This window comes from Miscanthus floridulus, chromosome 9, assembly GCF_019320115.1.
Source record: "Miscanthus floridulus cultivar M001 chromosome 9, ASM1932011v1, whole genome shotgun sequence".
NCBI lineage: Eukaryota > Viridiplantae > Streptophyta > Magnoliopsida > Poales > Poaceae > Miscanthus > Miscanthus floridulus.
This window is the reverse complement of record NC_089588.1, coordinates 119,776,605-119,788,917: the sequence shown is the minus strand read 5'-3', so window position 1 is coordinate 119,788,917 and position 12,313 is coordinate 119,776,605. Positions and strand designations below refer to the sequence as shown.

At 45.7% G+C, this 12,313-nt stretch overlaps 1 protein-coding gene and 1 long non-coding RNA gene across 6 annotated transcripts in view; one reads left to right on the top strand and one right to left on the bottom strand.

The window, feature by feature from the left end:
* The first annotated feature begins 246 nt into the window (after positions 1-246).
* LOC136480731 (uncharacterized) lies at positions 247-4,840 on the top strand. Its single transcript, XM_066478197.1, has 5 exons — positions 247-1,737; positions 3,061-3,139; positions 3,955-4,351; positions 4,515-4,644; positions 4,736-4,840. The coding sequence occupies exons 1-5, from the start codon at positions 247-249 to the stop codon at positions 4,838-4,840; spliced, it is 2,202 nt and encodes a 733-aa protein (XP_066334294.1).
* Positions 4,841-10,030: 5,190 nt separating this feature from the next.
* Positions 10,031-12,313, bottom strand: part of LOC136484184 (uncharacterized) — a 42,834-nt gene continuing 40,551 nt past the window's right edge. For 3 of the 5 annotated variants that reach the window (XR_010765784.1, XR_010765787.1, XR_010765786.1), the window contains exons 2-4: positions 11,340-11,464; positions 10,874-11,199; positions 10,031-10,762 (exon numbers count right to left, since the gene is read on the bottom strand). This is a non-coding gene — a long non-coding RNA (uncharacterized lncRNA). The remainder of the gene's footprint in view (positions 10,763-10,873; positions 11,200-11,339; positions 11,465-12,313) is intronic. The other 2 variants (XR_010765788.1, XR_010765785.1) reach the window with 2 other exon arrangements.

Here is a 12,313-nt window from a genome sequence, read left to right as displayed (position 1 = left end):
GATGGTGTTTCGGCATCACCCCCCTGTTATTCTCCGGATACACACTCTCCCTTGCAGGACGTGTATCGGGAGAACAGCAGGGAGGTGCTGCCGAAATTCTATCTCGGATAGGAGCGGAGCATGGAAACTAACCTCATCTATGGATCCACGGGTGGGATTAGGACCTATCCTCATCTATTAGAGAGTAGGGACACCACATAGATGCAATTGATGGTGACTCATATGTGCTGATACGTCTGTTAAAGGATGGAGGACCGTGAGTGGATGTACACGCTCTGGAGAGACAAGCATGATTACGATTTGCTATTTATAGTCAAGGTCAAAGAATTCTTACAGCATGCATTTGGCGAGAGTGCTGGAGGCCATTCTCTAGTGGTTTGTCCGTGCATCGGTTGTGACAACAGAAGAAGGAAAGATAGGTTAACCATGGGTAAACATATTGTGAAGTTTGGATTTACTCTGGGCTACCACCGGTGGATCCACCATGGTGAAGCCGATCGTATCAGGGAGGAGGTAGTGAGACCACGGCTCGAGGCTTTCGATGATGATGCCGGGGTAGCAGACATGCTGGATGACACGCACCAAGCTCAGTTCGCTGAAGGACGTGACAAGGAGGAGATGGAGGCTGCCGCAGATGCCTTCTACCTGATGTTGGACTCGGCACAGAGACCCCTTCACGATCATACTAATGTTTCTCAGCTAGATGCCATTGGTCGCGTAATGGGGTTGAAGGCCGAGTTAAACCTAAGTCGAGAAGGCTTCGACAAGATGGTGGCCGTGTGGAGCGATATGCTACCAAAGACACACATTATGCCGAAGAACTTGTATGAGTCAGAGAAGCTCCTTCTTGCACTTAAGATGCCGTATGACAAGATACATGTGTGTCCAAAGGGGTGCGTCCTATTTAGGAAAGAACACGCAGATGCAAAGTACTGCCCGAAGTGTAAATCCTTTAGGTACGTGGAGGTAGACTCAGGCGATGGCCAGAAGAGGCAGCTTAAGATCCCCATGAGAGTCCTACGACACCTTTCGTTCCTACCGAGGCTCCAACGGCTATTCATGACCGAGGAATCCGCGAAACAGATGACATGGCACAAAAACGGCACACGATACAATCCTGAGAAGATGGTACATCCATCCGATGCTGATGCATGGAAGTACTTTAATTCGCGGCATCCTCTCAAAGCAGAGGAGGCTTGTAATGTACGTGTCGCGCTGGCAACAGATGGGTTCAATCCATATGGCATGATGGCTGCACCATACAGATGTTGGCCCATGTTCGTCATCCCCCTAAATCTCCCCCCCCCCCCCGACGTCTCCTTTCAACGGCATACCGTGTTCCTATCGTTGATAATCCCTGGACACCCGGGGAGTAATATGGGTGTCTTCATGGAGCCTATGATAGATGAGTTGATTGATGTTTGGGTCAAAGGGGTGTGGACATACGACCGAGCTATGAAGACTAGCTTCAAAATGCACGTCTGGTACCACTACTCACTGCACGACTTCCTAGCGTACGGGTTAATGTGCGCCTGGTGTGTTCAGGGGAAGTTCTCGTGCCCAATATGCAAGGAAGCTGTGAGGTTCATATGGTTGAAGAAGGGTGGCAAGTATTTGTCGTTCGACAAACATCATCAATTCCTCCCTCTTGACCATCCATTCAGAGAAGACGTCAAGAGCTTTATGAAAGGTGTTAAAGTGACAGACCCTAGACCGCACTTGAGGACTGGGGCGGAGGTTTCGTGCTCAGATAGATGCTCTCATGCCCAACGAAGATGGTGGTTTTGTGGGATATGGTGAGCAACATATGTGGACTCATAAGTCTGGCTTGACAAGGCTCCCCTATTTCGATGACCTCCTACTACCCCATAACATTGATGTCATGCACACTGAAAAGAATATCACTGAGGCACTTTGGGCAACGCCCATAGACACTGACAAGTCTAAGGACAACCCTAAGGCTAGAGTAGACCTGGTGACGTTGTGCGATAGGCCAAACCTAGAGATGCGGCCTCCTGCAACAGGAAAGCAGTGGAGAAGGCCTAGGGCCCCCTATATCTTGAAAATCGATCAAAGGAGGGAAGTACTTCGATGGATCAAGAATTTAATGTACCCTGATGGGTATGCAACGAATCTGAGCAGGGGAGTGAACTTAGAGACTCTACGAGTCAACGGGATGAAGAGTCATGACTACCACATATGGATTGAGCGCATACTTCCGTCGATGGTTCGAGGCTATGTCCCTGAGCATGTCTGGCTAGTGCTGGTAAAGTTGAGCTACTTCTTTCGCCAGCTTTGTGCCAAGGAGCTATCTTCGACCGTCATTACAGAATTGGAAACTATGGCACCTGAGTTGGTCTGTGAGCTTGAGAAGATCTTTCCACCTGGCTTCTTCTTGCTGATGCAGCATCTGATTGTGCACCTCCCGACCGAGGCATAGTTGGGGGGGGCTTGTGCAGGCCCGTTGGTACTATCCAATCGAGCGATGTCTAAAGACTCTTCGCAAGAAATGTACAAATAAAGCTAGAATTGAGGCTTCCATTGCAGAGGCAAGCATTCGGGAGGAGGTTGCAAACTTCACGACATCCTACTACAAGCTGAACCTTCCTAGCAAGCATAATCCACCCTCTCATTACAATGTTGGCGAAGTTGAATCGACCCTCAGCCTTTTTAAATGCCAACTAGGCAGCGCAAGTGGATCGACCCCCAAGAGATTGGATCCAAAAGAGTGGCGCAGAATCACGCTATATGTGTTCACCAACCTTGTCGAGGTTGCGCCATTCATTAAGTAAGTTCTCAACGAACTTGTTTCAATACGACGTCACTATTCTGTATCGAACCCCATTGATTCTCTTTGGTATAGGGAATTTGTTTGTCAAGAGTGGCATCAATCAAGGGATCCTACCCCGCACGAACATGATACCCTTCTTTCAGAGGGTGCGGGAGCTAGGAGGACTGATTTCATTTCTTGGTTCAAACAAAAGGTCGTATGTTCGTCGATATTCCTTAGTAGCTCGTACGTTCCAATAGTATAACGATGTATCATGCTTGAGCTTGCAGGTGCAAACCAATGCGTCCATGAGTGATGAGTTGAGACAGGTTGCAAACGGCTTCAAGTTAAGGGTGAAGTCATATACCGGTTATGACGTGAACGGATATCGCTTCCACACATCAAGACACGAGCAGACTTGGCCCGGTCAGAAAACCACCAACAGCCAAGTTTTTACGCCGGGCACTAATGGCGTTGAATACTACGGAATAATTGAGGAGATCTATGAACTTGAATATGAGGGCCGGGTACCTCTTACTCCTGTCATATTCAAGTGCCACTGGTTTGATCCTGCACGAACAAGACGGACCCCTCATCTTGGGCTAGTCGAGATTAGGCATGATTCCGACTATAAAGGAAAAGATGTCCATATTGTGGCTCAACAGGCCGTGCAGGTGTATCATACGCCATACGCGTGCCAAGACAAAGACCATCTTAAGGGTTGGTCTATTGTGCACTAGGTATCTTCACACGGTAAACTACCTGTTCCAAACGATGAAGATTACACCTTCGATACAAACACATATGATGGAGAGTTCTATCAAGCAGATGGGCTACAAGGGAGCTTTGAGATAGTCTTACCTGGTGTGATGACCACCATGGAAGTAGACAATGAAATGGTTGATGACGAGGACCCTCGAGATGTAGTGCTAAATCCGAAGGACATTCAAATGCTTGAGCGATTCCATTTAGGCAAAGACAATGAAGAAGACACAGAACCTTCGAATAGTGTTGCCCATTTGGACAATTTTGACAGTGATGATGAGACCTATGACCCCAATCATGAAGATTATTCCTAAACCATGTAATACTATGTTTTTTATTAAATTTTGTTATGTTTATTCATTTTGAACTATTTGACATGTATGTACTAACGCTTGTTGTTCATTCTTTGTACATTGCAGGTGACAGAACAAAGATGGTGGACAACCATTCACCGAGGCAGGTGCTCTTGGTGTACCAAAGGCTACACCCTCCTGATGGAGGCGAGGGGACGTCTTCGCCCCCAGTGGCGAGAGCATGCCTGGGTCACCCCCGCATGGGGAGGGGGAGGGGCCGGGGTCACCCCAGGAGGGACCCGCCTCCTCCCTTGGCTCTCGACCAGCCGGAGGACCCGTCTCCTACCCCGGAGGACCACGTGGCGGCCACAGGCACGACCACAGACACTCTGTTGGGGGACGAGGGGACTCAGCAGACGGAGGACAGTTCTGCTCAGTTGTCTCCCTACCTGCGAGGTCCCACAAGCCTTCCTCCGGTTTCGCTTCCTGATCGACGCCCACTGGTTCGTCCTGTGGGAAGAAGGTAAGTAACTATAGATGTTATCACTAGTACTTCATATGATACGTTGAAAATCAAAAGAGAAACTGATAATTTTTCGTAATCGCTTATGCAGGGGCTGGCTAGTTCTAGCGGGTGCTCTTGACCCCCCACGCACCCCCGCTACCGTCCTGGGATGTCTGTGCAGGAAACACTTCCCCGGCCTTGTGGACTTGAAAGAGGGGAGGTGGGAGCCAGCCTGGTCGTGGGATAGGTACAAGCTCGGCTCGGATGACGAGCAGGACAACAAGCAGGAGCGGGTTTTGGTGGACTTTTGGGTAAGTGTCTCACAACATAGCTCAATACATCTCCTCCATTGCTTAAGTCTTTTATTGAAATAATGAACGGATACATCGTGTTTGTATGCAGAGGTACTTCAAGGCTGAAGAAGGTAGAGAGACCCTAGCGGATCAGATGGCACACAGAGCCTGTAAGAAGTACGTTGGCGACATGATTCACGAGGAGCGACTCTAGGCCCACGTCGACTACTACATGTCCATCAAGAAAGAGCTCCTCAACAAAACCGACGCAAGAAAGGTGGCGCTGACCAAGGAGCAGTACCTTCAGGTAGGTGAATAATATTGATTCGTTTTGAGATTTAGTAGGTCCAGAATTGATCTTCTTATATGTCAAACACTTGATGATGTGTAGGTGCCGGCCTCGTGGTGCATGTCGCATAGATCGGCATGGTCGAGGATCATGGATAGGTACCTTGACCCGGCGTACATCGTAAAGCACGAGCAAGGCAAGCGGAAGCGGGCACTGAGGACCGCTCCAACTCACCACCAAGGCAGCCGCAACCTCCCTGCATTCAAGCGGGCACTTGTACGAGATGTCATTTATCTATTCTAACGCTCAATTTTGCCTGATTTCTAATCATCTTGCCATCTTTCTCGTAGGAGGTGGCACACCCAGACGTGCCGGTGTCGGAGTTTGAGGCATGGGCTGTGTCCCACATGGGCCCGATGAAACCCGGTGTCGTCTTCAACCCGGATGCCCCTGCCCAGGCTTACTCTGACCCGAGCGTCCACGCTAAGGTCAGAGACTACACGGAGGCGGTTAGGGCGCTCTGTGGCTCAGATCACAATCTGAGCACTGAGCCCCTTGAGACAGAGGTGATTGTGAGGCTGGGGCAAGGCAGGAAGCATGGGCGGTTGTGGATTGCAGACGTCGCTGACTCCTCAAGCTCTACACCCTCTCTCTCCGACGTGAGGGCACGAAGCACGGCCAGAAGCCTTCCCATACGTGCACGGCCTACTCCAACACTGTCGCAGGTCGATGAACTTCAGGTAATTCCGATTTCACTCGTCGTACATTGAACGTTACACACATTGATCAGATTTGCAATACTGAAACATGTGATTGAAACACTGCAGGCCGAGCTGGCAGAGACAAGGGAGACGCAAGCGCACCTGACCGTAGAGCTAGAGGCCACGAAGAAGCAGATGGCGGACATGTATCAGATCATGCAAACCATCGGGCAAGCATCGGGTGTCCAAGTGCAGCTGCCAGCTCCAGCTCTAGTTCGACACTTCACTCCTGTGAGTATGAAAGTTTAATGCATTCGTGCCGTTGGGATTGTCGGCCTTCGTGCCGTTGTGATTGTCGGCCTTCGTGCCGTTGTGATTGTCGGCCTTCGTGCCGTTGTGATTATCGGCCCCCATTGTTTTTTGCAGGTTGGAAACCTCCCCGTGCAGGGGAGGTGCTGCCGAAATTTTCAATTTTGAGTCTAACACATGCAATCTCTTCTCTTTTGTGCAGCCTCCATCGGCGTGTTCAAACAATCCCGCTAGCGTGTCACCGGCGGCTGATCACGTCAACCATTCGCCGCAGTCCGGTCCTTCACCGCTGTCCAGGGGGCCACACCAGCAGTCTCCGTCGCCGCAGTAGGGATGTTGAACTTTGTGATGTTGAACTTGTAATAATAAACTTGTGATGTTGAACTTTGGTGCATTTGTGACGGATTTTCGATGGATTTATTAAATATGCGTGTGCTTGTGATATATAATGCATGTTGGTGATATAGATGTGATGATTGATGTATATATATATATATATATATATATATATATATATATATATATATATATATATATATTGTTTGTTACAATGGAATGTAAAAAAATTGCAATTCTCGGGGTCTTTGCCGAGTGCCATGGGCAAGGCACTCGGCAAAGTTTTTTCAAAAAAAAAATCTTTGCCGAGTGCCTCGCCGCGGCACTCGGCAAAGTATTTTTTTTAAAAAAATCCAGAAATTATTTGCCGAGTGCCTAAACAGGGACACTCTGCAAAGACATTATTTAAAAAAAAAACTTTGCCGAGTGCCTGGCAGGGGCACTCGGCAAAGTACTTTTAAAAAAAAAAAAAAAAACTTTGCCGAGTGCCTGGGCTGGGGCACTCGGCAAAGTAATTTTAAAAAAAATATAAAAAAAATTGCTGAGTGCTCGGTCAGGCACTCGGCAAAATAACCGTTAACAGCCGACGCGCAACGGCCGAAAATATTTTGCTAAGTGCCGCCCCAAGCACTCGGTAAAATTATTTTTTTATTTTGCCGAGTGCCCCGATAAAAAGCACTCGGCAAAAACCCTTTGCCGAGAAAAATTTTACCGAGTGGACTTTGCCGAGTGCTACACTCGGCAAAGCCTTTGCCGAGTGCAAATGGCTCTTTGCCGAGTGTAAAAACAATCGGCAAAGCCACGGCCTCCAGTAGTGAAACCACGATCACACACCTAGAGGTTGCGTCATTGAGAGCACCGAAATAGCAAGAGAGCACGCCGCCGTACAGAGCGAGGCTACAAAACAACAAAACAATGCATATGAAATCAGGCCTAGAGTATATCTAAGCTCGCTCCATATGAAACCTGCCACACCCCCCACGGCATGTTTAGTTGGGGGTAATTTAAAATAGGAAATGGGAGTTGGAGATAGGGGTATATAGACTTTAGGAATATTTTGTTTATTTCGTGGGAGTTAAAGTTTTGATGAGAAGATGAATGGTAGTTGAGAGGGTCAACTCTCACTAATCAATTTTTTAGGAGGGTGAGAATCGGATAAAAATTGTGCTTTTAACGAAAAATAAATACATGGCTACTGTTTATTATGACTTGTCATGTAATTTTTCACTTAAAAAACCCGACACCAAAAGCGGTAGTGAAACCAAATAGCATCACCAGCAATTCTAGCCACAACTTCAACATTCTCTCAAGCTTCATATTATCTCAGCTACATAACACTGGTCACTATATATATAATGGATGATATTCTTTTAACTTTAAATTTAAGAATTTTGTATTATATATTTGACACCCTAAACGTCTCAAATAAAAAAGTTGTTGACTGTAGTTGTAGATCTCGTCGAGTGCTGAAACTTTGACGTTGATTTTGTCTCTTTTCAATATCTCACTGAGGCTTGTTATGAGTAGGTGGTGGCATGTTAAGACCTTTGGCTAATGTTCACCATGGGATGTTAGAGCTACCTATTGCTATTGTGGACTGGTGATAAGCTTAGCAACAATAGCATGCGGTGGGCTTTGTTGTTTGTGTGTTACCTTTATGTGTAGGTGGGTTGTTTAGGGTTAGTCGTTTGGGTTGTGCATAGCTTTCTCAATGGTAAGTTTGTAAAACTTTGTAAGTTTCTAAAAAAAGGAAAGTTATGGAAATATTTTTTTATGGAAAGTTGCGGGAGCTGTATTATCGTTCGCCCGATTTAAATCGAGTAATCGTTCGTTGTTTAGTGGAGTCCGATCGTACCACATGTCCCGTGTTTAAAAAGTAGAAATGAAAGCCACTGCACATTTGTAGTTGTAGAAAGGTGGTTACATTATAATGAAAGAATTACCATTTTCACATACTTTTGCTTTAGATGTGGCCCATCTACATTCGCCCACTGGGGAGCCCAGCCCAACTTCATGGATTTTCACTTTTATTTTGTATGTCTGAGTGGAGTCCAATTGTTCACGGAAACTAGATTTGTAGGCCCAAACATTCCAAAGCCCAAAGCCCTTATCAAAAAAAAAAAAAAAAATCCAAAGCCGGATTGCACTGCAGTGCTGATTTGTTGGACCAAGTCCCAAATTAGTTTTTTACATCATAATTTATTCGAACTGGTACTACGTCACTTCCTCTAAAAGGCACATTATTTAAGCATTAAAAGACGCAAAAAAAATCTATATATACATAATTGTTTTTTGCACAAAGTTCAATTATTTTTACTTTATTCCAGGAAATAAAATAAATCTTACCTAATCAACAAACTTAGTTCCACATAATTATATAATAGCATTAAGTACGGTTTTTTAGGATATACAAGGTGCATGCGCGCCACCAAAAATAATAGCCTAAAACCTCTAAATTCTAGCATATATATAATTATAATCGTGAGAATCAGGCATCACAACGTACCAAGATTACTTAGATGAGTATGATTAAAAGGCAAGCAGAAGCTCAACGCAACCAACAGTAAGAAGATAACCTTGGCCGTCCACAAGCCAACAAATCTGTAGATAACGTTTCTTCCTAGCTGACTAAAGTACTGCGATCATATTGTGAAGCGCCGGAAAGCATCAGGACGCCAAATTAAGCCATTTGACGTCCTGACGGGTGGGCCGTCCGGACGCCGTGCCTGCAATCCGCTTCGCGCACCATTTCGCACGCCCACACCGCCAGGAGGCACCGTTTGACAGCTGCCTCAAGCTGCCGCTAACCACTACTGGAGGGGCGTGGTCTGCCTGCCGCTACCAACTGCCGTGGAGGCGAGAAACACAGATGAAAATCTGATTCACACCTGAATTCATCCGATCTACTTTTAAAACATCGAGATGCAACACTTGCAACATACAAAAAAAGACAGATAAAACACTTGAAACATGCTTCTAAAACACTTACAAAAACACTTGAAAACAATTACAAACATACGTAATATCCAGATAAAACACTTCAACATATGTGTGAAACGTATGCAATATTCAGATAAACACACTTGCAACAATACGTCCGAAAACATAGATGAAACATTAGGAACAGACTTTTGCAACATACGTGTACAACCATTATAACATATGCAACATACTAAAAAAGGGCAGCCGCTGCCGCCGAGGGACGCAGACGGCTGGGGCCGCCGAGCGCCAGGGTATGGTCACCCAAGGCGCTGCCGCCGGGGGGCACGGCCAGCTGGGGCCATCGATGCCAGAGGGCGCGGCCCGTTGGGGCCACCAACGCCGTAGGGCACATCTGGCAACAGGGCGCCGGAGACACGGTCGCGTGGGGCGTCGGAATCGGGAAGAAAGCTAAGGGGAAGAAGATAGGAAAAGTAGAGAAGGAAAAAGAAGGCTAAGGGTATTATGGTAAATTTTTTATTTTTTCCTAACTCGTGAATGTTTTGAGAAACGGGGTCATAAAAATAGCTCAACTTCACCAATAAAGTTGTTCATGAAACTGAAATGCAAAAAAACGACTTCACTAGTAAAGCCGCTATGCCAAATGGAGCCTTACTATTTAATGGTACAAATATTGGTATTCTTTTATAAACTCGGTAAAATTAACATAATTTGACTTTGGATAACACTATAACGTTAAGTTTTGGCAATGGTGATAGAGCTAGTATTAAATAGAAATTTTGATGTTATATTTTGTATTTTATTAAGACAGACGAAATTAATCTTACCTCATCATCAAACTTAATTCCATATCACAAATTCTCATTAATTACATAGCAATTCTGAGTATTCAGTTTACAGTACCTTTTTTACATCCAACCTACAATTATCATGACGTAAACAGGTCCAAAAACAAGATACCGCTAACCTACATTTATTCCTGAGAACCGAGCATCACACAGCTTACCAAGATTATCTAGCTGATCATGAGTAGTGCCAAGCAAGCTCAAGCTCGACACAACGAACACCAAGACACAAGATGATGCGTCGATAACATCTATTTCTAACTGTCTGCAGCACTGAAAAGGTGAGCAGGGCAAAGCCATTTGTAGGAATCAGTAGTGTGTTACTCCTTGCCATCAGAGAGAGAGATCCAAATCCAGCAGCAGCTATGTATACAATGTGCAGGTCAGCGGAATCATCGATGCAAAATGGCAACATTCGTCACACGCGACGTACAAACCGAGGTAACAAGCTCTGTTCCTTGCAGCATCTATCACCTTTCGGTCGCCAATGAAACAGAGCAATGTGAATCATCAAGCTGGCAGCATCTGAGAGCCAACTGAAAGTGAACAAGCCATAACAGGAATAGGGTGATCGATCACCTAGCCTATCACGAACCTCAAGGCTTAAGAAAATGTTTCATGTCAGGGTCTATCTGGTAGGTAATGGCTGACTCTTGAGCCTGCACCGGACTCCACTGTTCACAAAGACATCGTTCTGACCGTACCTACAAAACAAACTAAGAGAATTCATGTCAAAACTGAGGCCACAAGCCGAACACCATCATGAACTGTTGCCTCGTTGATGGCCCAGCATGTACGTCAACAATGGATAGGGTGCATGAACTGACCTCCACTAAGCCCCATGACAGGACAAGTGTCATCATGAGCTCATCGTGTGCTAACCTCACAGGCCGCAGCAGGCCAAAGTAACCTTAGTTTTCTATCCATCAGCTGCCCAGTGGACGCTGCTTTTGATAGCTCACCTTTTATTTGGCTCCCTGGGGCTCCTCTCCACCTAGTGTTAGTGTGTGGTGAGACCAAATCAAGCAAGATTGGGTGGTGATGTCGCTCATCTGCATTGCCATTGGCGTGTGCTGCCGGGACCAGGATCACCTGTGAAATTCAGTGCTCCTTATCACCATATGCTTTTGGGAGAATCGGTTGGTTCGTCGGCCTGCAGGCATCCACATCATGGCTGAGGTTAGAGCACACTAATAGAGAGTCTAGGGTTCACGCTAGCGGTAAGAAGCACTGATTTTTCTACCATCTTATCGAGAAATTAAAAATTCAGACGTAAAGGATCTGAAGACTTACGGTACTCGTCAACCTATTTGCTGGAGAAAACTGGCTGGTTCATCAGCTTGTGCTGGTCTCCATCACCATACGATGAAAATTATCCTCAGACTGTTGATGGTTAAGGTGATTGACAGCTGGTGATTCTGCACATAAGCATAAAACAAATCCTTTCAGTAAAAAAAATACAGTTTTTGGAAGATTTATTTTCACCATAATTTCAAATTTCAGACATGTCAGAAACCAATAGTGCCATACTTGCACGTGAAAATATGAAATCAAGCATAAATATTATATAGATTTATTGGACTTCTATGTTCATTACGTACGACTTCTATGCTCATTAAGTACTAACTACTACATGATGGAGAGTCAGAAAGAATTCCAAATTCGCGTATCTGAGAAAAGGACCTGACTTAGGTCATACACTTCGTGGGACATGGAAACAGAATAAAAGGTTTCATCATGGTGATGATGACTGATGAGTCCTAAAGTCAGTAGTACATCCTGCCACAGCCAGGGAAGTGAGGAAGATGAGCTCTTGGTACTGGTCAGAGACTACAGCAACCAACATATAGACAGATGAAAGAAGTGCAAAAGACAAACAAACAAACAGAGCAATGGTAGCAGGACTATTCGGCTCTCCATTAGTGGAATATAGAGCAGTGTTCAGTATACAGGGAGCCTTCCAAAAGCAGGATAGATGCCAAGATAACAAGTTGGATAGACCGTCCCCACCACAAAGTGGACTGCAGCACAGGTTGGTGGCATCCACATCAGAGCTCCTTCCATGCCTTTTCTACCCTCCATCCGGGTCAGCCTCATGACCCACAAACATGAAATGGTATTTAACTTTGTGCTAAGGGAACCTTTCAAGATCAAAACAACTAATTCTATGGCAATGGAGAAGTTAGGTCTTGAAGATAAAAAATTTCTCAGGGCCCCACTGTCTAGAAACCTGTCATTTCATATCCATGCACCCATAAATGATATAC